General features: G+C 47.6%; 3 protein-coding genes across 4 annotated transcripts in view; 2 read left to right on the top strand and 1 right to left on the bottom strand.

Annotated features, from left to right (window-relative positions):
* Positions 1–25961, top strand: part of LOC117138793 (receptor-type tyrosine-protein phosphatase N2) — a 38803-nt gene that overhangs the window by 3172 nt on the left and 9670 nt on the right. Inside the window, exons 1-2 of one of the 2 annotated variants that reach the window (XM_033300968.1) lie at positions 1782–2036; positions 10921–11430. In XM_033300968.1, coding sequence (XP_033156859.1) covers positions 2012–2036; positions 10921–11430 — 535 coding nt within the window. In that variant the 5' untranslated portion in view covers positions 1782–2011. Of the gene's footprint in view, positions 1–1781; positions 2037–10920; positions 11431–25961 lie in introns of those variants that run through there. The other variant, XM_033300969.1, reaches the window with a different exon arrangement.
* LOC117138819 (nascent polypeptide-associated complex subunit alpha) lies at positions 6416–7740 on the bottom strand. Its single transcript, XM_033300970.1, has one exon. It carries the CDS (start codon positions 7590–7592, stop codon positions 6591–6593), a length of 1002 nt encoding a protein of 333 aa, XP_033156861.1. The 5' UTR covers positions 7593–7740; the 3' UTR covers positions 6416–6590.
* On the top strand, positions 18191–18923 carry LOC117138835 (bifunctional lysine-specific demethylase and histidyl-hydroxylase NO66). Its single transcript, XM_033300971.1, has one exon. It carries the CDS (start codon positions 18312–18314, stop codon positions 18852–18854), a length of 543 nt encoding a protein of 180 aa, XP_033156862.1. The 5' UTR covers positions 18191–18311; the 3' UTR covers positions 18855–18923.

Genomic DNA, 25961 nt, shown 5'->3' with positions numbered 1-25961 from the left:
CTTGTCTCCTTTAATTTTGCCATACGAGAGGGCAACCATCTTTTCAATCGACTTCCAACCCGCATCGGTTTTGTGAGCTATGTATATAATTATATTAAATAATACGACAAAGTATATCAGCACTGGGAGGGTATCTATACATATCCCTTTTAATTGCTAACGAGCTCCATCTGCGCCTGGGGAGAACCATCAAAGGAATCGTAGATTAGCTCTACCTTTTTATATATAACCACATTACCGTAGCGCAGTTTAATTAGATGGCCGACCTTGCCCCATGTAATCATTCACGGAAACTCCGTGCAATCGCAGCCAGGTCCTTGTTGGCCCCACGATAACCTGACCTCCGGCACTCTCTTCCATGGGATTATAAATGGCTGAAAAAGTGGCTAGATTAGAGTGGGCGTGGGTTCGAGCTGGAAACGGCTGTCAGGGCAATCGCCGAACGCAATTAATTTTAAACTGAGCAAATATTAATCATAATTCCATACGCCAACGGAGCAGAGCGCCCCAGTTAAGCCATATCCTAGCCGCACACACGCACACGTACGAATCCATGACATCAGGCTAAGGATACGAGATACAACACAGGACACAATGGCGTCACATGGACAAATGTCTGTATTACAGAACCTCGACTATGTCGTCTACGACAAGGCAATCCATTTACTTGATGAGATTGCAAGCAGTTTGGTGACATTGAATGCGCGTTTATTAGGGTTGCCCTGTCTCCCCGATTCCCTCCCCCTCGCCACACCCGCCGAAGGGTGCAACGCCCCTCTTTTAGTTGCGGGCGGGAGTTATAACAAATGCTTATGTGAGCCAAGTTCATTCATAAAAGGCGCTGCGTCAGGCAGACAGCCGAAAAAAGCCCGGAAAAACAGGGGGCAGGGGCAGGAAAAACGAAAACAGAGGAAAATCAATGGTGGCAGTGGCAACCCTGGCTCCACCCACACCCACTGCTAAAAATAGCCCAAGCAGATATATCAAGCCATAACATTTTCGACACAATTTCGCGAGGCAGCTGCGGCTGGTCGTGAGCTGAGCTCCAAAAACTGACTTGGCACTCTGCTTAGTAGGCGGAATGTAGAAAGGAGCCCACACACTGACAATGGAAAGCACTGGCAAACGAAAATGAAAGGAAATTTGGCAGGCACAGTAGAAATTCGCTACGGTGAAAGATGCATTTAGGTGTCAAATTTCATCTGCTCTTCAGACTGAGCTTCTTTTCATTTGGAACACCTTTGAATGCTTTTCGGAAATGTCTAGAAAGGTTTCCTTCTAGAAAAACCTCCATTCTAGCGAGGCTGTACTGTAATGTTTAGGCGGGTGGGAGAGCCTTTTGGAACTTTCGCGCTGTTGCTATTTTTGGCTGCCGAACTTGTAGGCTCCAAGAAGAGGCAGGAAGATTGGCAGAACGATGGAGCAAGCTGCTTCCCGAGTGGCCGACGCGAGCTCGCTCCCATCCCGAGTCCCTTAAACGTAGGCGCCGCCTTCGGGAAAGCTCGTCGCGGCTTGCGCGGAAAAGCTCCTTGCGTGGGCGTCGCGCTGCCAGCGGAGCAACAGGGGCTGCCGTGGGACAGCGGGAAATGGGAAAGCGGAGGGGCGGGAAATCGGAAAAGCAGCAGCTGGCGAAGCAACAGCAAAAGCTGCATCGAGCTTTCGTCCGCTTCCCCTGGCAGCTGGAAGGCAGCTGGAAAGTGGCTTCGGCTGAAGCAGTCGGCTCCGCTCGGGCGCTACCTGATGCTCAGTGCTCCACGGACGGCTGGATCCATCGACGCCGTTCAGTTCAACCTGGGGAGCGGAGCAACCAAGTGTTGAGCGGTTAAATAAGAAGGCGCCCGCCTACCACACGTAGGCGGCGGAGTCCCAGCCAGTGTTCTGCGCCAGCTACTTCAGCGCCCGAGGACGAGTGCCAGTGCCAAGTGCCTAGTTCCCAGGGGCAGTGCCAGTGGCCCAAGTTCTGCTCCTGGTGCGATAAGCGCGTAAGCCTAACATATGGCACCCAGCATCGATGCCAGCCGTCGGCACTTCTTGTGGTGAGTTTTTCGGGGGATGGGCATGGGCATGGGCATGGGCAGGAGGTTGGGCCCTCTTTGGAGGCAACACAATTTACTCGCTAGCCAAATGCAGGTCTAGAAGTAACTTGCATAATAATCATACTGGTACTTGACAGAACTCCTTTAAAAAGTGTGCAAATTAAAATATTTAAATAATGAAAAACGTTAACAATTCGTGGAACTCAAAAGTACTTTTAAGGTACATGCTTGTATGAAAGTGTAATTTGCTAAACAGAAGATTATAATTGATATCATATCATATAAAATGTTGAAAAATTGGAATCGAATTAACCATTAAATACTTAGTACTTACATTTCACATCAGATCTCACATATTTTTTACAATATATTAGGAAAATGGAATTTTTTTGTGAGTGAGATTAACTGTACGCCATTTTTGATTTTTCGCAACTGACAAAATCCAATATTTCAGTACGGCGGACCACAATCAAATTGACGTTTTATTTTTGTTGAGCGAGTAAACATTACTTGCAATGGCACAGGGCGTGGGCTTTCATTTAAATGTATTTAAGTAAATCCGACAGGTAGCGAGCAAGAAAATAAATAATCCTGATCGGCGGGCAGGAAAATGCCCTGAAAAGTGGGCAATCCGCTCGGGCGGAAACTCGAATCGAACTCAATGCAGCGCGATTTAATTCGTGGGAAGACAGGCATATTGGTTACATAAATTCAATTATAGAATGCAAATGAATCCTGCGGATTGCTCACTTGCTGTCACGACGAATGTCGCGAAATCGCGGCCATTTCACAAATTATTGTGAAATTGTTCGGCGAAAGGGAAGCGAGTTCTCGTATCAGGTGATAGCGTGATAAAAAGTCAATTAGGAAACATTACTTATCGCGAGTGGGAAGGCTGCTGCTATCAGTTTCCCATTAACGATAGTTTCCCGCTAAAAGGACAGATAAGCAGGCAGCCGGGAAAAGTGTGCCTCCTGAGCGCGGAAACTGCAGCAGTATTATTTTCGCTGAGCTTTCACTACGAGCTGCGCAATTTGTTTTCCCCGAAATTGATTTACCAACCCCTGCATCCCGCCCCCGGAACACGCCCACATCATGCATCATGTATGTGTGCACTCTAACAACATTATCAGTTCAGTTCGCTGGAAATTCTCCACCCGGGGCTGACTGGTACTGGTGTTCATTATCCGTGGCCTTTGCTCTCCTTTTCACCAGCTGCATTTATGAAGCGCAATCTGAATAAAATATGGCACATAAAATCCGGCAAGAGGAAATGCTTATTAACTGCGAGCGTTTTCAGGGGAGAATCCGGGTAAATGGGTCCTGCAACATAAGAAGCTTTCCATAACGAGGTCCAGGGTTCTAGGGATCGTGGAACTCAGTGTCGATGGCGGACCCTCTGCACTTTGCTCCTCCAAATTCCTTGAATATTCCCTAGGCAGCTTATAATTGCTGCCATGCTCAAAGGGTCGGGAGGTAAACTGCGAAATGCCAAAACTTCTCGGGTTGAAATGTAAAACAATTTGGCAGAGGAGAGGCAATTTTCCTACATGCAGAATAAAGCCCCCAAATATCTTATCTGATGCTCTGCCACCTGAAACACAACGGATTGGATGGTTGCAACAAATAGCAAATAACACAAAGCAGCTTAAATAATAAAGATGAATGTGAGATATATACGGAACAAACACAATTTCGAATAGATTAGTCCCGGGTTTGGGAAAGGATCTCTCTGGTGGATAGCAATTGAACAGTTGATACAGTCAGATACACTAGATTTGGAAATGAATTCCATTTCCCATCATTTGACCAATCTGATGTATAAGCGTTTCAAGCCATTCTGAGTTTTTGGCGCAGAGAAAAGGACGCTTTGCTCCGAGTCCCGTAACAATAATTTACTCGCTTAAGAACTAAGTCATAATTCATGGCACTTAGGAGAATAATTCCACGCTGATTCCCCTAACCCGACCAAATTGCTGAATTATCCGAACCTTCGCTCTCATAATTGTCCTGCCACTCCCAGCTGGTCCGCAATTTTCCACTTTCGCCCACTTTCAATTGCCGAATCCAGCTGGCAAGTTTATCTAATTGCTTTTCGGACGGAGAGGTCCTTTTTCGCCGAAGAGGCGCCGGAAATCCCTTTCACGCTGGGCTGGCCAAAAAAGGAATTATGGATTGTGTATTTGCAGACGGCGGATTGTGATTGTACACATTGTGCTCGCCCGGAAGCGGAGTCAGGATGAAAGCGATTTGTTATCCTTTAGCTGCTGCCGTGCATCAATTACACAAAGGCCGGGAAATGTGAGCCTGTCGAGCCTTAAATCACCTGCCAGGAAGTCGCTCCCACGCGTTGGCTTTGCGCCGCTGGCTTTCGGGGCCCAGGTGCTCGATATTCACAATAATAGAACCCCAAGGAGCCCGAAGAGCGCTAAAGTGCTGGCAAGCACACACCTGGCAGCCTCTTGAAGCCAAACCCACTCTGCCCATCCGAAAGCAAACAGTGGCGTCAAATCAAATGGCAAAAGCTTGCCAGCACTTCAAGCCAGGTCGGGGGGTCTGGTCTGGGCGGGATTCAGCCCATCCTAGTGAAATGGAGATGAATATGGAGAAGCTGAGGAGTCATGATTAGCTCAGCAGTATATGCCGCTCGCCCAAAGTGATGAACTGCGCCAGAGGGGCGCAAGTAAGCCCGGGCTAGGGGAATCCCCGATCCGAGTCCTTTGGCAGGCCATCATGGCCAGACGGATGCGGCCAGGCGGAAGGACACAGGCGGAAGGACGACGGCAAAGACAAATCCTGCAGATTTTGGTCAAGAAATGCGCACCGAAATGCGAAACCCAAATCAAGTTGAAAGTAAATGAATAACCACGAAAAGGAAAACTTCTCAAGCGAACGGGCAGTAGGCCAAACGTTGGCCGCAAAACCAAAAGGGAAAGTTTGTAAGCGGCAGGGAAAAGCCAGTGAAAAGCACGAGCATTTCATGCCCAAGAAAATTCTTGTAAAACAGGAACACAAGGTGGCATTCGGATAAAGAAAGCCTTGGAACAGGAACAGGACGATTTAATTGGGACAATGACTGCCATTACCCCAGACAATATATGGCTACCTACTATTATAAATTTAAAGAATGTTCCGTTCTACAAGTAGTTCATTTCGAGAAAGTGCTAGACCGAATGATGTCATTAGGCATTTAACAACTTTCGCAGTTGTTGCCGCTTTCTCTCGGATTTGGTCAGCAAGGAGTGGAAACTGCCGACGCGGAAAGTACTTCAAAGTACCATTTGGATTGGGCAGTAAAGTGCGCAGTACGGCTGCCGACTGTCAACTGATTTGTATTTCGGCAGCATCTTCAATTCCGCTGATTAAAGGCAGGCAACTTAATCAATTTCCGGCGGAGAAAGTTCCACGGAAAGGGAATGCAGCCCCACAAACTTTCCATTCGAAGCCGACACGCGCGGGCACTTTCTACTCGCACTATATGAGTGTACACTGTACAGAACGAAGTAGGTGGCTGAGCTCCACCTACAAAGTTTCCATTTCCACTCATCCGGCGGAAAAGCGGGCACGTGCTCAGCCGCACGGACTGCTGAGCGCCCACAATGCAAAACTAAAGCCTTTTTTACGGCTGCTGACGACAGCTGAAAATTAAATAAAGTTCAGTTAGAGCCGGAGCTAGTCATTAAGTGTCTTTTGGGGCCAGAAGAGCGACGTTGGACGCAGTCGAGCCATTTAATTGAGTCGAGTGTCCGCGGAGCAGGGCTTGCGTAGCCACGTCACCAGCAGCGACGTCACCTGTCTCACCTGGGAGTCCCCGATCCCACGATTCCCTGAAAGAGCTGAAACGCAATCATGGCGTCGTCAAAAATCCGCCAGCAAAAAATGCAAAGTCGAGTGCCGGGGGACTTCGCCAAATGGCTGAAACTAAGTGCAGAGTAAACAAGAGTGCAGCGTCAGCGGCACAAAGAAGCGATTAAGTTTCCGCCACAGAGAAAATGTCCAAGAATGACGGTACCTGAAAGGAAAATTGCCAAAGTCTAGAGCTGATGGAAGAGCAAATACGAGTATAATGAAAATGGCTCGGCTTGGAATACGCGAATTTAATGCGTTCTTCGCCCTTCGGAAAATGCTTTCACTGTGCCAAGATGGAAATGGGAAAATGTCAATTCATTAGAAAATTGAAATAAGCTGGCCATTTCGCTGTGCAAAGGAGGTCTTCAGTGGGATTCTTCCGTTCGGTTCGAAAACATTTTCAAAAAACAGGAAATGTGTCGCAATGATTACATTGGCACCGGAAATTGTCATTCAAGCCATCCATCCACCAGGAAAAGCGAAATCCGAATAGATTGTCTGGATTACATGAAAATATATTAAATAAAGACAACACGCAAGTTTACGATTTGATTGTAATCATTTATTTACCATGAAAAAGAATATGTGGAGAAAATATTGAAAAGAGAGTCTTCTGGTGTGCAGACTAAGCCATGGCGAACATGGATGTTATTGAAATTCTCCTTTATATCATGACTTTGGATACAAGGGAGCCACCAGAGCGACTTAATCCACAGTCAGGGCCATGATGGCATTGACCACATCGTTGTCGTTCTTCAGCAGCGCCTGGATGGCCTTTTTGCGCGAGCACGTGGCCTGCATCTGGACCAGTTCGATGTCCTTCTCATGTAGGCCCATGTCGTCCGCGTTCTCGCCATCGTCCTCGTCGTCGTCGCGTGGGGACTCCTCGCCAGGGGCTTTTCCATCCTCCCTACCTTGCCGGCCAGAAGGCGAGGTTCCACGGAATCGCTCGGCCGCCTTGACAGCTGCCTGGGAGGCGACGGACGTGCTGCTGATGTCCTCCACGCAGACCTCCCCAAAGAAGATGTACGTCGACGAATGCGCCACTCTGTAGACGTCCGGCTGATCGATGTACAACAGGATGTTCTTGTTCTTCTTCATGGTCACTCGGGCCACGTTCTCTATGGGCTTCAGGTCCAGCTTCATGAGGACCTTGCGCGCCTTCCTCTCGCCGCGAGACTGCTTTGATACCTCGCGTGGTTGCACGGCCACCGTACTGATTTGGCCCTGCTCGTCGGGTTGGGTCTCCTTGGGATCCGCTTCCACAAGATCGGGGGCGTCATCGGAGTCCGTGCTCTGATCATCGTCAACTTCGCTGGAATCCTCGGCGGAGGCGCCCCCCTCCTTCTGCGAGTTTGGCTCACTGAACACATTGGGCGGCAGCTGTTTGGCCAGGCTCAACAGCTTCTTGATCTTGTTGCCGTGGGCCGGGTCCATTTCACCCATGACGTGGGGCTTACCCTTTGCGCCACTGAAGCCTGGAGGAGGGTTACCCTTGGCATCCAAGGCGTCTTCCGAACCAGAGGTCTCCTTCTGAAGTGCCTTCTCGACGTCTGGTTTTTTCGTTCCCTTGGGCTTCCCTTTCTTTCCACTGCAACCTGGTGAGGGAGGGGCTTCTTCGGCAGGCTTTTCTTTGGTGGCCACCACGTTGTCGATCAATTTCTCCGCCATCTGGGCAGCCTTCTTCATTTTCTGCTTCTTACCCATCTTGAGGAATAAACGGCAACCAGGGATTTGCGAGAACAGATTTGGGAGCACAGATTTGCCAGCACAACTTCGCCAAAATATTTCCAGGCAGCGCACGCGGTGTGACCTCTTGCGGGAAAGACAAGACAGGAAATGCCAGAGGTGAAACTTCCAGTGGGTTGACAGCTAGGGCTACTCTAAACGGATGGGTGACATCTTCGATAAGTCCTGCTGCGAGATTTCCTAACTTATCGAAAAATATTTCATATTAAAATCTGGAACTTTTCCATGCTAAAGGCACCTGAAACGCGAAATAAACCATATGAATTGCTGCTTTCGGTAAGATTATTAGTTTGTAAAATGGCCACCCCGCCATTCGAACGTGCAGAGCACTCCAAAGTCTATCGATATCGATAGGCCCCAGTGCAATCGTGAACTGATTAAAGGCGTTAGCAGCGCTGCTCTGAAAAAAGTTGGTATTTTTCAAACGAGAATGTCAGCTGCCTTCTGCTGCCGGTTATAAAAGTTTTGCTGCAGCGCCACGCAAATTCAATAGAAATTTATGATTGCAAATCAATCCATTGCAGAGACGTGCTTGAATATTATCGCCTGACAAAGCCAGCTTAAAAGTGCTGGAGAAATGGAAAGTGCAGCGGTATTCGGGTAATATTCGAATATGCACACAAGTCGCGTGTCGCCGCGAAAACAGCAATGGAAAACTCGGACGCCCGGAAAATGCCCAAAGACCCATCTGAAGCAGCTTCCTCCATTTTAATTGCTGTCGTGGTCGCGCCGCAGTCTGCCTCCAAAGCGGAGCAGCCCCACAAACACGACGCGGTGGAGCAAGCGCGGTAACACGTGCGGTTTTCCTTGCGGTTTTCCGGCTCCCGAATTCCCAGATCAGGCGGTTCAGGGCGCGGCTGTGTGATCCTACGTGTGGGGAAAAACACTTTGTTGCTAAGTCCATTAAAAAAGTGCCACGCCCTATTAGGGCGCTCTCCGTGTTACGGAAATTACATTACAATTCGAGACAACCACACAAGAAGAATATGAATACCTATGGATCCAATCCCCGATTTGACTTGAGTTAACACAACATTTTGCATAATTTTCCATAATTCTGACCTTTCCTATTTACAGAACTTTAAGTGAGATAACAGGTATGTGGTAGTCGGGTGCATGTATTGCATTTTTTCTGCCAGCCGCTGCGTTCTGTCTGATGATGCGTTTTTAATTGCTCGGTTCTTTTAATTAAAGTGAGAGCGAAAGAAGGGCGGCCACCACCTGCAATTATTAAACTTTATCGTGGGGTCAACGCCTAATTGAGTTGCATAAATTATTCAGGAGAGGCGCATGAAGCAGCGGGAGGACATCGCGGTGGAGGAGGAGGAGGATATGGAGGGCAGGACACCGAGGATGCATCCGGCTGCCGCCGCAGAGTCTGTCCTGTCACCATAATTAAATTCGAGAGGCCAACTAATCAGATATTCCCTTTGCCCAGCCATGAGTCCTCGCATTTGCTCCATAAAGCGCGGGGCTCTTAACTTCTCGGTCGATTCGATTCAATGCGGCTCGGTTAAGTTGAGTTCTGCGCGGACTTGGAGCTCGGAGACCCGGAGAGCTGGAGAAGGCTGAAAAGTTTTCGGCCTTCCCGGCACGTTCGTCCCATGATTAATTATCCGCCCCATATGCTGCGGTGTCATCTGGACCCATCCAACTTATTGGGGCTTAGTCTTAGCCTCGAAGTTTAGTTTCTGCTGCCACGGCCTGTGCATGAAAAATGAACCCAATTCGGAGGCCCACCAGGACGAGGTCTTCATTCTCCTTCAAGGCAATGAGGGCCACAGAAGCCGCTTTCCGGGGGCAGAAATCTGTAACGCATTAATCATGCCAGTTTCGAGAAATGATTGAAATCATATTACCATGTCGTAGACATGTTATAACCAAAGATGTTTCCGTAATTGAGATCTTGGCCAAGGCATTTATATTGTGCCTGCTCGAGAGTCTCCTTTTCCCGCTAATGAATTTCATTGCTGATTGATGCTGGCTTGGCTTAATTCCATTGTTGAAAGTGAGTCAGCAGACTTTGCCAGGGCAACTATGTATTAAAAGTAGTTTGTGCTGTTTATAGTGAGTCTGCAAATTAGTTTTGAATAGCACCATCCTGATGTCATAGCACTTTTGTGGACATACTGTGTGCACTCCCAATAAAGTAGGGACCCAATTTGTTTTTGGCGTTGACAAGGTCGTTTCACTTGGTACCTTGTTCGCTTGATAATTTGACGTTTATTGATCGGCGGCCCAATCTGGAATGCCACATCTTTGCGCTGCTGTTGATGAGCTGGAATCCCGTTTGGCAGGCGGTTGGCTGCGCCCTCAGAATGAAGTAAACTCTGCCGTCATCCTCTTTCAAAATATGTCAGCCTTGAGCGAGGCTGACGCGCTTATCGCCAAATGACCCAGACGATATCCAGAACGCAGAACCAACAGAATTCCCAGACCCCAACCACCTGCCCATCACGTTTGGGAGTCGCTGGAGCGGCAAGGAAAATCAATTTCCCCTGCCGACTGCCAAGGGCTAAGCGAAGTCTGACATTTATTACCATATAAAGAGCAAGAAATACTCGCTAAGCATTCGGCAGGCGGAGCAAGGATCACCGGAGGCCACACCAAGACCGCACAAAGAGGGAGCAACTAAAAAACCGGAAACTGCAGCGCGACAAATGTGCTCAACCAGCAGAGATTCCAGCCAGCCCCCAGCCCCATTTCACCCGGATTCGTCGCCCCCTCCAGCTCCTCCAAGGCTTCCCTTTGTGCGCATTGTGTGAAAATATGAAATATGGAAATGCCGGAAAAGCGAAAAGTTGTCCCTGGCACAATAAAATGCAATTTCCCCGAAGAGGCAGCCGAGGCAGCGCCGCCGAATATACATTGCTAATTTCCGGTAACAACAATAAGGAGCGCCCGAATCACTTGGGCTGTACTGAGGAGCACCACCCACTTTGCGGAGCAGCAGCAGGTCATTAGTGCAAATTCCTGCATAAATTTGTGAGGGGATTTACGAGCAGATGGGGATGGGGTGGTGAGTGCGGCACTTGTCCCCCTAAAAAACTAATTGAAAGTGGAAGCATTGTTTATCCAAATGAAATCTGGCTGCGGGGCACAAAATAGCTGAACGGGCTATAGCATAAATTAACATATTAATATAAGATTTATAATATAGCAGCAATCTTACAAATTAATCTTATGTGATGAAACATTTAATTAGTATTACTGGTGTCCTCGGGTTGCGATATGGACTAACCCCTTGTATCCTTTGAGTGCTAATTAATTGCTTTCCCCTTTGCAGGTGTGCCGATTATCATGGCAAGCAATGTACAACAACGGCAGCAACATCCATGCACCACAACTGAAGAGCCAAAGCACCAGAGAGCACGCGGAGCAGCCGGGCACCAGGAGTCGGCGACGGGAGAATGCCAGCAGTCCTGGTCTAGGCAGCGACCTCCATTCGACCAGCAGCAGCAGCAGCAGCAGGAGGACCAGGATCCGGAGCAGGATCCGCAGCAGCACCCTTCGGCGCCGCAGGAGTCAGTGCATCACCATCGAACTCCGCGCCAGCACGAGCTACTGCACCACCAGCGCAAGGTGCCGCCCACGCTGCACGCCCGCGGTCGTCTTCTGATCAGCGAGGGCGCCCGCCGGCGCGAGGTGCGCGGCTGCGGGGCAGGGGGCGGCGGCCTGCTCTGCTGCAGCCTGGACGCGCTGAGTCGTCCGGCCAAGCTACTGCAATTCGGAGTCCTGCTGCTGATCCTGCTGCTCGCCACGCATGGAGATCTTGCTCAAGCGGAGGGCAATGTTGGTGAGTGTCCCCTACGAAATAAGCAAATCATTAACGCGAGTGGAAAGCGGAGGCAGATCGGTATTTGCAAAGGTTCTTTCTTAAAGCGCCTAAGAGTATCTAAGATACATTATCTTTCCCGGTTTCCGGTCGATTGTGAAGCAAGTTTAGAGGTGATGTAAGCCCAAATTGATAAGTTTAGAAGTTATTTTTGCCCTAATAATCCAATAATCTAATTTACGCACAGCAGAGGTGTCGATGAAAGGCGTTCCACAAACGCAATTAGTCCCTGTTGTCCCCCGATTTCCCATGGGACTGAACACGCCTCGTGTGTTAACTTTTTGTGTGTTGCGGCGAAAACATAAACCCGTTTAATTAAAACTTTGGCGCACGGAACCGCACACGCAGCAGTAGCAAAACATGGCTTTCAGCCCGCTCCCGGACGACAAGATGGCCCATGTCCATGTCGGCAAGTCCTGGGAGCTGTGCAAATATGTTTTTAACTAGTTTAGCCCGCACCACGCATAATCCAATTGGCCGGGGCGAGCCATCCTGCAAGTGCATCGGCCAACTGCTGTTGCTGCCGCTGCAATTCAGGCCAGGAAATAGTCTCTACGGCCGGAACCGACGCAAAAGCTGGCTAAACGAGTTACGCCTGCCGGGCAAAACTATCATGTGCAACAGGCCTCCAAATGTTTGTTGGCAACATCGTTTGGGCCACTTACGGATGGAGGTGATTCCAGTTGTGTGTGAATGAAGTTGATTCTTGGCTGTTAAACTCACAGGCATTGATTTTGGTTGCGAAACTGGAACGGGTCTGTTGGATATGGTTATGCTTCTGAAGAGCCTGAATTCAGCAAACAAAATGTATATTTCCTCTATTCCTCTATAAAAGCTGCACATAGTTCACACCCCAATGGATTCCATTTCTCTCTCGCCCATAAAACATTCAAAATGTATTCGCGCATTCGATCTAACATACATTTATTGCTTATGAATATTGAAAATGCATTTATTTTCTATTTCACGAATATATACATATATGCAGAACATTTGTTTACTTCCCCAGCTAATTTGTTTAGATATACCCATAATTTGATATAATTCCTGCTCGTCAACGGACTTATTAAAATGCAACTCTCTCTACGCCGTTTGCATGGCTTCTTTTCCGGGATTTGCTCGTCTTAATCTGATTGACGTTATGCTTTCCATTTAGCCAATCCAGCTGGCAGTTGAGAGAATTTAATTCCCATAATGATATCAGCCAAGCATAAATTATCCACCACAAGCCGTCAGTTTCGTTTTCCGAAACTTAGCTCGTGCCTGAGCCAACCATTTTGCAGCTTATCAGGCGCATCTCCCCCAGTTCTCTTCGCATTCATGGCATCCACGCCAAGTGGAGGCATCAGACGCCCAGGAAGAGCGAGCATGATGGCGTGGCTGCAGGACTCACAGCTCGTATCCTGCCGAGCATCTCTGCTGCATCTGCTGCTGCTGCTGCCGCTGTTGCCATGACAACAACTAGCTGCTGCCTGTGTGGCACATGCAAATTTGCAGCTCTTGTCGTTGCATCCACATCAGCCCACATGCAAAGTTAACCAGGAGCTCCGCCCATGCATTTATGCACGGAATTGCGCAAGAATCAACAGGATCTGGGCTGGGTCCTGGGATTTATTGATTGCTGATGCTGCTGCTGCTGCTGCTGCTGCCGCAGGTGCACATGTGTACACACCCTTGTACAACATACACATAGATACACAAACAGATAAATGTCCTGGCTGTGCAGCTGACTGCTGCTCCACATTGTTGGCGGCCGTGTCGGGAATCTGGGGTGTGTGTATAAATTAGCAACCGGCAACGAGCAACATCATCATTAGCTCCTGCTGCTCCTTGCTCGCCATATTTCACGGTGGCCCTGCCACTCCATTCACCATCCCACCCCTTCCCCTTTGTGGTGTGCAACTTTTGATGGCTGCACAATAAAATTTAATTAACAGCAGCTGCTCCTCCTCCTCTGCATTCCTCCTCCTGCAACGAGAGCAGTCGGAAGAGCTGGAGCTGCAGCTGGGGGATGTGCACATGTCGCCTGCCCCTGGAGGACTCCCTGTTGCATGCAACAGTGTCTAACACATTGACCTTAGCCAGCCAACCAGGGAGAAAGGCAAACGGCAGTCTGACAAAAACAACTTCATTAAACTGACAACAAACGGCGGAGGAGGAGCGAAGCGGAGCAGAGCTGCCGTTCAACTTTTTCTGCATTTATTCATTTCATTTGAAACACAAATATTTGCACTGGCAGCGAAGAGCTTTCTGCAGCGCCAGATAGTTTTCATATTTCGCCCGGCGTTCTGTGCACTTAATGAAATGCAGTTCAATCTCCACGCAGAAAGCGAAGCCAAAACCAGGCCAAATGCAAAGGCCAACTTGGCCCCCTTTTGCATTGCATCGAAATTGGATTTTACATTTCGCGCATTCTCACATTTTCAAATCAGATGCGAATGCATTATTAATTAGCTGGCTGCCGCTGCATGGAAAACTTTTCAAACGGATGCAGTGCTAATGCAATTTCCATGTAGCAGAGAACCTGGAACAGACTTGCTCCACATTGCGTATACGCCACGGTGACTCTTTTAAATTCTATTCTCGGCCAAATGGAATGCGGTGAACCTCTGGCTGCCGCTTTACATCATGCTCTGCGGTTGATCTGGCACACAAACCGCAATTGTTCGGAGCTATATGTTCGTCGATTTTGGGCACTATATATGGTATTTGGCATGCTGGAACCGCTGGCGGTAATCCCAGCTGTAGGTTTCGATTTTTCCTATATTGAATTAGGGCGGCAATTTGAAGAGAGCCGTGCAAATTGCATTTGATATCCCCTGCAAGAGGAATTATCGGTTGGCAAAGCGAAGGGGCCAGTTCTAAACTTTAAAGCTGCTCTTAAATTCAACACTGCTGCTTGTTGTTTCCCACCTTTCTGTTTTTCGTCCAACTTTTCTTGCTGAACGTCTATCAAACAAAAACATGACTGTGGACTTTTCGGTCCGACAGGTGGGAGTACTCATGCATTCTTTACCCTCAGCTTAAACAGAAAAATCTACCTTGGCCGTCGGTATTTTTTCGCCCTCCATCCCAGAAAGCATTTGTGTGTCCCTTCCAGTTTAAAGTGGAGCAAGGTTCGCCTGGTCCTGTTTTTTACTGCCAAATAACTTTGCACATGGGCGAAATTCATAAAGGTTGGATGACTGCGTCGAGGGGTTCCGATGATAGTGGTTATGGGGAAGATGATGATGATGATGGTGTTGGAGCTATCCAGTGGATAGTGGGATGGTCTCCCCTTTGCAAAACCGAAGGTTGGGCTGGGGCGAGAGTGAGCCGGAAAAATAATTGCTGTGCAGCAGTTGAGGCGTCTCCGATTGCAACTCCTTGACTCTGCGACGGCAATTTAATTTCTCAAATGGCAAACAACTTGCGACTAATGAAAATGCACTCAATTTGCGCCTCGCCAAGTCATTTGGAACAAATTGCTGTCTGCTGCAAGGATATGCTCGGGGTGGGGCTTTGTTAACGTAAACATATTGCCGACATAATCGAGTATCAGAGAACAGCGAACCGATATCCTTGCGCCTCGGAGGATGCACAAGTTTTACGAGCCTTTCAACCCCACCCCCACCCTTTCGGCACGCTCAATTTGGGGGGAAATGGAGGGGAAACGCGGCACCAGAAAGCGCTGCAAAATGCCACTGAAAGTGCAGTTGCATCTGCGGCTAATCCCCGAATGTCCGTCCTCCTAAGCGCCGCAATTACTGCCGACAGGCTCACAACGCACTTTGCACCATGCAGCGCACATAGTATGTGGCATAGATGTATATGTAGTGCACTTCCCCTCATTTGCCATTGTCCTCGCAGGACTACAGGCGCTTTATCCCAGTTTTCAGTTTGAGTTTCCGTTCAGGGGATTAAGTTGTGCTAAGTGGAAAACAGTTAGATGCGAGGGATTTGCCTGGGAATCGCATGCTGAAAATTGGACAGCAATTGAAAGTAAAACGAGTGTAGTCCAGTGATTGCCAGCTCTTTGAGTAGCTTAAATATTTTCCAAATAACCAAATTAGTTTGCACCATGAATATTTCATGCGATATACAAGGAAAATAAAACTATCTAAGCTCTTTTATTATTAAAGCAATTTGACTTATTTACACAACATGCGACACGCGTCTAAGGCGTCTTCGCTTCAATAAAAACAGTTCGACATTCAATAAATGTTGAATTTCCCTGAAAAATGTATGAAAATAATTTAATTCGTGTAGAAATGAGAAACAAAGTTATTGATAATTTAGTGCAAATGGCAAGCCACAGAAATAATATTTCTTTTGTGCCCGCATCCAAATGTGGGCTGTTTGTGTTTGATAGCCTTATCTGTTGCACTCTGTGAAACATTCCTGAAATTAATGAATTTGCGGCCAAAGCCTGCGCACTCGACTCTGTCATATTTAGTAGATTTTAGTGGCCATTCAATTATGTGGCACACAAAATTGCGCTTAGTATCGGTTCGGAGAACTGGCAACTGACACATATCGCCACTCCAACTGGCCAACAAGAGGTCCTGCCGAGTTAATTAAACTTTCCGAGCCGAAGGCTTTCAATGGCCAGATGAAGATGTAATTAAGAGATAAAATGAAACAATGGGCACACACACACATCATCCGAGAATGTCCGCCACGCCACGCCCCTTCTCAAGATGCCGCCCACCTGGCGTCCAGCGTGCCCCACAAACCAAGGGGTCGGAGGTCAGGCCAGCTCCGCCCCGTGCATTCCGCCCAGAGACTAGCAATCGAGCGGAAAAAAGATATTGAATGGCCAATGAACCGTGGCAGACACTCCTCCACACCGTCCACTCCCTCCGATTGGCAGGAAAAATCGCAGATAATCAAGAGCAGCCTGGGAAAAGTCCAGCTGGGAAACTGACGAAGGCGGCTAATGAATAATAACCGCAATCATCGCTTATATGCAGGCATGTAAGAGTCCTATGCTCTGGCAACAGAAGATAGCAATAAAAGTTGAGATCGATGCGACTAACTGCTGCTCAGTAGGTCATTTGAATGGCCCTTATTCAAATTCAGACAGGAATTCCTTGGATCTAAGATGTAAGGATCTGTAAAGGATTGAAAACCTAAAAGCTGACTTGCCAATTGATCATAACTTGGCTTCATGTGCTCCTTAAATATTTTAATGTCCAGATATGAGTGAGATGTGTGCAGGTTTTTGAGGCTGCTCTCGAGCATTTATCACCAAATTTAATAGGTTTATTAGCCCGTGTCGCTGGGCCCTTTGAGATATATATCCGTTCGTAAACCTGACATAATGCGAATCGGAATCGCTGTCTGGCGGGCACTTTGAGGGGCATTCGAGAAAATGTCATAAAAATTAACGTGCCATCGTAAATATCTGGGCATATGTACATACATATCATATATATGTTCGCATACCGGGGCGATGTTATATTTAAGTGCAAATATGCGTAAAATTGCTCAAAGGACAGGCCATGCACGGCAGTTACATTCATACATTTTGGCACATTCGAAAAAAGGAGCCAAACAAAACGAGAAAATGGCGCGGCAACTGGTTGCTACTCCCTCGTTCCAGATCCCAGCACACATACACATACTCGCATGGTAGGGAAATGGGAAATGGAAAATGGTCTAGGCCCTGCCCCCGCCCCAAAATTTCCCCATCGAGTTGGCCGCAAGGCAAATCCCTGCAATTACTTTGTTGGCACTTTGTTTTGGCTTGCCTTTTGAAGTTCCCATTTTTGGGGCAAGCTCGTTTTTTGTGCCTTTTCGAAAGCTCGCCCTTGGCAGCGGACTATTAGTGTATTTTAATGGCAACTAGAGAGCAAGGGAAAACTACGGAAAACCCTCGTGTGCTGCGTAATGTATGTAAATGTATTTATTTGCCACAAAGCGGGCGAAGCAGGGAAACCTTTGGCAAACGCAAATAAATGTTAATATAAAGTTAATATTGTTTACTTCGCTTTGCCTTCGCCTTGGAGGTGCAACAAAGAAGTGCCCCTCCCCAAGGGCAGGCAAGTGGGAAAATGGGAAGTCGAGGAAGTGCTTCTCCGCCTGCGGCAAGTGTAAGGATAAAAAACATGCGTTCCTGGATGGGCCGACAAAAACATGCAAAATTCATTGAGCCAAAAGCCGAGGAACAAACCAACAGCTGCTCCCGATTGCCAGTCTGGTCTGGATGGGATGGGATGTGGGTGGTTATCCCACCCAGAAATCAGGGAATCTGGGAATCAGGCAACACGACATGTGTAGGCGTGCGGAAATTTAATAAGAACTGGATTTTATGCGCCACGCATACGCAAATAAGCGTTTTGCCCCCGTCCAAAGGATAATGTGTATTTATGTGTTCCTATTGCGATGTTTGGCCTGCTGTAATCACGCTCCATTGGGCGTCTCTAATTTGGCATTAACACACCCGCCCCCCTGGAGCACAAGGCGGCCTTGGACCTCCCGGCCAGCCACTGGAGTGACCTTTTGAACTAATGATTTGATTTATCTCCCGGAGGCCGCGCAATTAAATTGCCACACCTGCGTGGCACACTTTGTGGCGCCACTGTAATTGATTTAGGTGGTGGGCCAAACAAATTAGGGTCAAAACTTAAATATTTCTTCATTAGACGGCTTGCTGGAATGGGAAACGTTAGATTTTCTACCATGTAATCGAAGCAGGCAGGTCCTAAATACGTTAAAACTTAAGTAAACATCAAACCTCAGTACATTCCTTCTCCTCGTGCGATACGGAACTAGTTTTTGAGAATAAACAAAAATTCATAGTGCAAACTAAATTTTAAGTAAAAAAAAGCGACATTTCTTAGGAGCTGTAGAATTCAAAGATGTCCAGCAAGACAAAAGCACCCGCGTCCTTCGAAGAATTGGCCAATCAGGTGTTTGAGAAGTCGAAACAGCTGAGTATGTCGATAAAGGAGCAGTGCAAGTTGGTCCAGGAGTATCTGAAGGCCAGGATCGATGGGAGTGATGGAAGCGATGCAGAATATAATAGTGAACCCGATTCAGATTCTGAATCCGAGTCCGAGTCCGAGTCCGATTCCGATTTCGAGGAGGATTCCCTTACTGATTCCGATGAGCGAACAGAGGAGAGCAGTGATGAGTCCGAATCGGAGCCCAGTGAAGTCGAGGAGCGTACCAAACCATCAGATACTCACAAGAGTGCCACTGCGGGTCCCTGGGAAAAACAAATCTCCAAAGACGAGCCTGAACAATCTCGGCTCGTGGCCTTTGTGGCGCCTCTCAAATCCTCTGCGCCCCCGCAACCTGCCCCCCGCATCCAGCGTCGACTGACTATGGCTGGTGGCCTGATAGCTCCTCATAGTCGCAGTAGTGTACCAGTGCCATCTAAATCAGGGAAAGTCAAGTAGATGTGAATGCGGATAGTCGAGCCAGGAGCTCGACGTTTCTCCCAGCTATTTTATTCTTTACACCGTTTATATTTAAATCATTTTGTAGTACTTTGTAATTAAAAATCATATCGCGACGCTTTTTGAAACAAACACAGCACGTTTGCTGGCTACCGTAATGCAATTCCCCCATTTTAAATTAATAAACTGCAAAAAGTAGGTCATACTTAATTTGACATTTTCGGGACAACTTTAATTGGTCGCTTGGGGTTGTTGGTTGTTGAAACTTTTGGGGCGTCAAATATTTGACCTAAGTGTGCTTTCACTTCGACGATAAATTGGGCGATTTTGTCAGCAAATGTTTTGGGGAAGTTTGCGGAATAATTTGCAGTTGTTTTTTAGAGGCCTTGACTATGACTATCCTCGTTGAACTTTCGGCGGCCATAATTTATGCAAAACATCTAATGAATTTTTCATGCCCAACAGCAGCACACAAACAGCCGCAGTGGCAGGGCAACGACTCTGCGGAAATTAATGAAATTCATAAGCGAGTTCCATTCTCCGGTTTTCCCGGTGCCATCAGCCCAGCCGCTCCTTTCTTCGATTTCCCCTGCCCATTAATGAGCGCAAATCAAAAGCTGCCTAAACATTAATGAAAACCAAATAGCCGAGAAAGAACAAGAGGCATGGAAAGTGGGCAAAGTGGGCAAAGTGGAGGGCACGTCACGTCGGCCGGGAAATGGCGAAAAATGTGGCCCACGTAATAAGCAATCGAGATTTGTGTGTATTCTTTTATGGCAAATTGGAAAAGTAATTGCACATTAAACCTATTGAAGCGCAAAGTGGCGACACTGGGCATAACTTGTTTGCATTTAATTAAATCAATTGCAACGGCTAAATCAACTGATTGTATCCCATTAAATTGTATTTTACTTGGTGAGCATGGATTTGAGTTCGTTGGGATCCAGCAAACCTGGCATAAATCCATCTCATGTTGATGCAGTTACCTCTTGGGCCTTTCCCCGAATGCATTTGCTGACTTGCAACGAGCAGTGAGCCGCAGGATGCGAGGCACTGTACGCCCGAGGCCAGCAATCAGCCATCATATTTGAAATTTCAATCCCAATCCAAATGCGTATTCGATTGAGGGCCAAACCGCGCTCCGCCCACTTCGGCTTGGCAAGGGCAGACTGCAGGTCGGTTTCAGGTCACTTTGGAAACAGAATTCCTAATAAATCGCCCACAAAGTGCAGCCGGATTCAAAGGACTTCATGAATGAAATGACAAATTGATGTACAGAGGACCCTGTTTGCCGGAGCAGAAATCATGTTCAGCATGCGAAGATGCAGCTGAAAGCGCTGCCACTCACTGCAGTTTTTCACTTTAAATTAAAACCTGTTTCTCGGCCCATCCCTCCCTCCATCATCCATTTTCTGATGTAATTTGAACTTGGCACCGTGCAGATGACCAAAGCAGAGCCATGGAAATGAGACAAGCGGGTTCGTTAGGAATTTCATTGGAAATTCGTCATCCGCACGGACAGCGAATAATGAACGAGAAAAGCAGAAGTGCTTGTGAGTTTGCTTGGTGCAACTTACAGATAAGTTTCTGAATCAGAAAGACTTGTAACAATGGATTAGACAAATGCATTAATTGTTTCAGTCCGGGGAATTTATTATCCTTCAAGTTTCTTATCTGCTAGTCACAGGGTTCCTTTCCATGTGTCCGTCCAGGCAGTCACTTTGCATTGCCAGTAGTCCGGTCAGTATTTTTATTTTATATCCATGATACGCTTGCGTTCCTTTTCGCGGAATGCCCGGCGAGCCGCGGGAGGAGCTCCTTGCTGACTTCGAATGATAGGCTTGTTCTCACAGTGGATATTCGGATTATAAGTCGGAACTGGTGGCTCAGCATCCCAGTCTTCCTCAGTTTCGTTCGGAATTTCAGGCGGACCCGGTTCGTCCACAGGCGGAAATACGCTTGGCAACACGTAGCCCTCCTGGGGTAAATAGTTCGGGCACTCGATGACATGATTCCGCATATTGGCAGCAGTGTACAGATGGGTGCTGTTGTATGGACAGGTGAATAACTTGACCGATGGATGGCTCTTGGCACAACGCGACAAATGATTGGCCATGCGGACCCGCCTTATGCGATGTGACCTATCGTAGGGACATACGACCAAATCATCAGGACCTGCAGACATTCTTACTTCTGGTTTCGTTAGCCTTCTCTTAACTTCCTTCGCCGACTTCAAAGTAAGGAGGACCTCCAGTATTTTGATAGCTTCTATTTGATATGCGTCTCTGAGTTACAAACAACAGCCTGCTTATCTGAAAAGCATACAGTTTTTGACAGGTACTTGACACATATTTGAACAGTGTTGACATCGAGCAGTCTCCTGTTTGATGGACCGTTAGCAAATAAACATTTTCCCAGCCCATAGAGCACAATTTGATCTGCATGCCGCTCAAGCACTTTATTTCACCCTACTGCCTACTGGTCTCGGCCTGGTCAGAAGTGGCACTCAATTTATTACTGCCAGGATCTGGGATGACGGAAGGGGGGCTAGCACAAGAAACTTTTATTTATGCTGGACGCTCCAAAAAATACAAACCAAGCCGCCTAATTGCGTGCCAAATTTGCTTGGGTCACTGGCGTCGGTCGCCCGGAAAGGCCAGAAATATTTGTTTAGAAATGTGGCCAGATAAATCAACGACCCGCTCCCCGGAGAAGCCGGAGACAGTCGGCATACCAGAGGGAGAAGCACCCGATTTCCATAGCCCCAAAGCAACGACCAACGACGTCAAACGTGTTTAAAATTTATGAATAAAATGAGTTCGCATAAATCAAGAAGCCGGCGGCGACGGAGAGAAAATGAAAAACAGCTCGGTGGCAGCAACATGTTGGAGGAGAAAGCACCGAAAGAAATTTATCTGGAATCCTTTAAAAATCTGGAATCCTTAAAAATTCAGCAGTAATAAGCTGCAATTGTGAGTCAAGAGTCCTAGAACAAAAGAAAATATTGAACGCAAATATTCTGTGCATTGAAGTTATCAATACTTTCCAATACCCAATGGAGTTATATTGTTTAAACATTTTTATGTTAAACCTCCTTTTATGAGGTATTTATTTTTTACAAGCTGCGGTAAAGAGCACTCTGCTCTCTGAGTGACGAGCTTAGTGGGACCAAAGGGCTGCTTTTTTGCTTCGGTGTGGCAGGTCCTGCCGTAAGGAATGCCCCACTCAAAGGAATGTGGCTGCAGGACCCGAAGCTGCTGTGAAATGCCGCCGCTTATTTACACTTAATAAAGCTCCAAAGCAGCGACAACTTTCCAGCTGCAGCTGAGCCGCGGAAGGGGGAAAAGCGATAAGGAAAAGTGGTGGAGGCAGTGCATCCGCGGTGCTTTTCATTTGTTTGTTATTCTGTTTGCTTGGCGCGAGTGGCGCATGTGTGCGATGGCATTAAGCGCTTAGCAAGTCAAGTAGGCAGGAGCAGGACTTTAATGCATAAACAGGTCCTGTGCGCTGCGAGTGTGTGTGTGTGTGCTTGTTATGCTGCCCTTTAACGAGCTGTGTGGAACACTTGCATCATGTTTGCTTTGCCATTGGCACTGCCCCGCCATCCCGCCATCCTGCCATCGAGCCACCCTGCCACCTAGTCCTCCATCCGCGTCCTCCTGCGGGGAGGGGGAAAAGTCCTTTGCCTTGTCGTTGTCATGATTAATGTCCTTTGTTATTATTTATTTTCTTTGTGCGCCTGCCTCCCTGACAGTTGTTCCCAGAGCATTGTTCGCCCCAGCATTGACACGTACTGTCAACGCAGAGTATAAAGTATTGTGGCCCGCGGGGCGACTTTAAGACATCTCTTCTCTTCATCCGGCCCAAAAGGGGGAAATACGCCTTGTTTTCGTGTTTTTGTGTCTACAACATCCTGCCAAGCCTTGTAATTGTGTTTTAAGTACCAGTTCGATTTTGGTTACTGTGCCGTGCAGCCACAGACTCAGCAATTAGGTTTCAAATGGCATTTCGGCAAGGATTTAATCCTTTGATACTACTTCACTTTCAACTTTAATTCAACGCTAAGAGGTTTAAGTCGCAAGCTCATGAAATTATGAAACGATATGTTAGTTAATTGGTATTATGTGAATGGAAACATCATTACCCTTTATTTCCCTGCCTAGGATACAGTACTAGGCGATTACAATTTTAATCAGCTTTGCTCCTAGGTGAAGTTAAATGCACCTTTGTTTATAAAGCACAACAATTTGGAATGATATTAGAAATGTATCCTTCTAACACTCGAATCCTTCTTTTCAAACTTTAGGGCAACATATTTTACATTCAGGAGGAAATCCTTTCAAAGCTCAAATATTCTTGAGCCAAATGCAGAGATTATTTGCATCTATTTATTATTCTTTTACCATAAGTTCAGATTTTGAATACATTTTGATCCATATTCTATAGGAGGTCCTGTTTTGAGTGCCCCATGAAATGTGTGTTTGCACACTTTTTTGCTGCTTCGGCTGCTTGTGGTAAATGCCGCACGTAATCAGAGTGCGGACATTCGTTATTGTCATTAAAGATGTCGCCCGAGCTCTCAACGCTCGCCTCCGCATATTACACATACCACACGTTGTCCGGGGCACACGTGTCCTGGCCGTGCGCTTGTATGTGTGTGCCTGCGTCGTGGCCAGATGACGGGAGAAAAAATGGAAAAATGTCGTTATGAAATGAAAATCTTTCTTTTTTAAATGCCCCGACCCAAAAGCAAACAGGACCTGGGAAACTCACCGAGGCGCCAGGCGAGTCTCATAAGTAAACAGCCCTGGCCAGGCGGAAAATTCCGAAGGAGCTTCCTCTCAACTATGTGCGGTGTGCCGTTGGACATCAATCAAAACGAGGGGTATTGGGGGTGGGTTGAAGACGAGGTGGGCATCCTGTTGAGGCGGCTGCCACAGCAACCGCAGCGAGAAGAAGGGGAATGCGCTCGGAATTTTCAATTTCGCCCGGGGGCTGCAAATTTATTAAATTGTTGCGTCTCCACTGTGTTTGCCCAGCAACAAACGTTGGCCTGTGGCGCAACTTAGGCTGGCCAAGATTTCCCTACTGGGAGCCAGCAATCAAGTGGCCGACTTATCAATCAATTCAGGGCCAGCACAAAAGCACGATTGCACCCCCATCGTCCCAGATTTTGATTTGTTGATTGCCAATCCCGATGAAAGCTGGCCAGGCTTTGCCGTTTCCTTCTTGCGGTCGAGGTCTTGGCTTTTCACTGCCATTCCCATTCGCCCCCATTCGCCCCCATTCCCCAGCGTGGTAAATCGAACTAGCCATAAATAATAGTTGCATCACCATCGGACAGCGGACAGCGAAGAGCATGACGCGCAGATAGTTGCAATCCGACGGGGATTTTGTTGCCGTAAAAGCTTTTAGCCGCTGGGTACGCAGGATGCCTCTTACTTTTATTGCCAGAACGCATTTGCATGGCGTTAAAATGGCCTATGGATGCGGCACGTCACGCCACATTGCGCATACGCCGCGTGGTCTTATCAGAGGGTGGAGGAAAATGGAAAAGCTGGGCCAGGTACAACGGAAAAACAATGCACCTGGGCAGCGACCATGAGCTCGCATATTTATGAGGTGTGGGTGGCATCCCTTGGGTCGATTGGTCTCTTCAAGTTTCCATCGCAGACGAGGCGGGGCAATTAGACCGCTCACTTGCTTCGAAATTGCCCGACCATCTCTCATTTAATTAGTTTCTATTTTCGCGCCGGGGCTTTCAATATTGCTTTTCCGTCCGGCATTCGGGTCACGTCTCCGTTGGCCTATTGACAAATAGACAGACGGCCTGTGTCGCCACATTTATTGACTGTTTTCCCAGCGGCACAGGACTTTTGCACTGAAAAGGAGACAAGTGAGCGCTTATGGTCCTTGGCTCTGGATGCGGAGTGCACTTCAATCTGTCGACTCGACGAAGCTGAGGATGGCAGAACGGATGGAAAGGACTCCATATGGCCAAACAATGTAGCCACTCGACCAACTACACAGAGAATAAAAATCAAGTTTATCGCACTTGAGCAAAGAGTCATTAAGAATTTTATAGCTCGACTGGATAGCAGGTACTTGGGCGAAAAGTGTCGGAGGATTTTGTGCCGTTTTTAATCGCCTTGCCATGATGACACAAGATAGAAGTGCTCTGGGTTTGCCACAATAAATTCCAACTCTGAACGAATTGAGCCAATGGTATACTTTTTCCGACTGTTGTTATATGAAGTGATTCCAAGCCGCAATTTCCGACTGACTGATGGATTCATCAGAGAATCTTTGAGGCATCTTAATTACTGCGCATTCAAGGGGCTCTCTTATCGCCCTTGGACCCACAGAACGGCTAGATTAATATTTGCTGCCCGTATTGCCCGTTCTGCAATTATTCAGCAATTAAAAACAAAACAGCCAGAAATGCGGCATTTGTGGGGGTTGCGGGAATGAATGAAATTACTTTGGCTTAATTAATGGCCAACAAATGTCGAAGCGTCGTCGCCCTTTTCGGTTGTCACAGGCCAAAAGTTAAAGCCGGGCAAAGACCACGAAAACTGTTGACAACAAAGTTCCAAAGTGACGCCGGTTGTTTTCGGGCGTGGGCGGAACTCGCAGGACGTGGAGGATGTGGAGGACGTGCTCTACACATGACCAGGAAGAGGACGGCTGAGGAGGAGGCAAATTTTTCACTGGCAAATTCCCGATGCGATGCGGGCGTTCTTGTTGACGTCACTCAGAAGACATTTGACTAACGGCCGCAGAGGAGGATATATTCGGGCCAGGAATTTGTAGTTGTCTTCGCCTGCCGCTGGTGTCAGTGTGTCAGTCTGTGTGGGTGTGTGTGTGTGCGTGAGCGGGTGGTTGTGTGTGTTAGCCATGTGCGACATGCTCGTAAAAAGCGTTTATTTAGCCGAGAGTCAAGCAAGCGACACATGACACCACCAGCAGGAAAAGCAGGAAAAGCCAGTGGGGTATGAGGATGATATGGCGGATGGGGGTTCCTTGGGGGTGGGAGTCTGCTTAGCGTGGTAATGCTGATTTGGCTCTTACCACATCATTATGTCTCAACAGAAAGACTGCTCCGCT

The sequence above is a fragment of the Drosophila mauritiana genome, chromosome 2L (genome assembly GCF_004382145.1).
Source record: "Drosophila mauritiana strain mau12 chromosome 2L, ASM438214v1, whole genome shotgun sequence".
NCBI lineage: Eukaryota > Metazoa > Arthropoda > Insecta > Diptera > Drosophilidae > Drosophila > Drosophila mauritiana.
Note: the sequence above shows the minus strand (reverse complement) of the source record. Positions and strands in the feature narration are given on the sequence as shown.

Excerpts from the sequence above, each read along its gene's own strand:
- LOC117138835 (XM_033300971.1), top strand. The coding sequence starts at position 18,312 with ATGTCCAGCAAGACAAAAGCACCCGCGTCCTTCGAAGAATTGGCCAAT.
- LOC117138819 (XM_033300970.1), bottom strand. The coding sequence starts at position 7,592 with ATGGGTAAGAAGCAGAAAATGAAGAAGGCTGCCCAGATGGCGGAGAAA.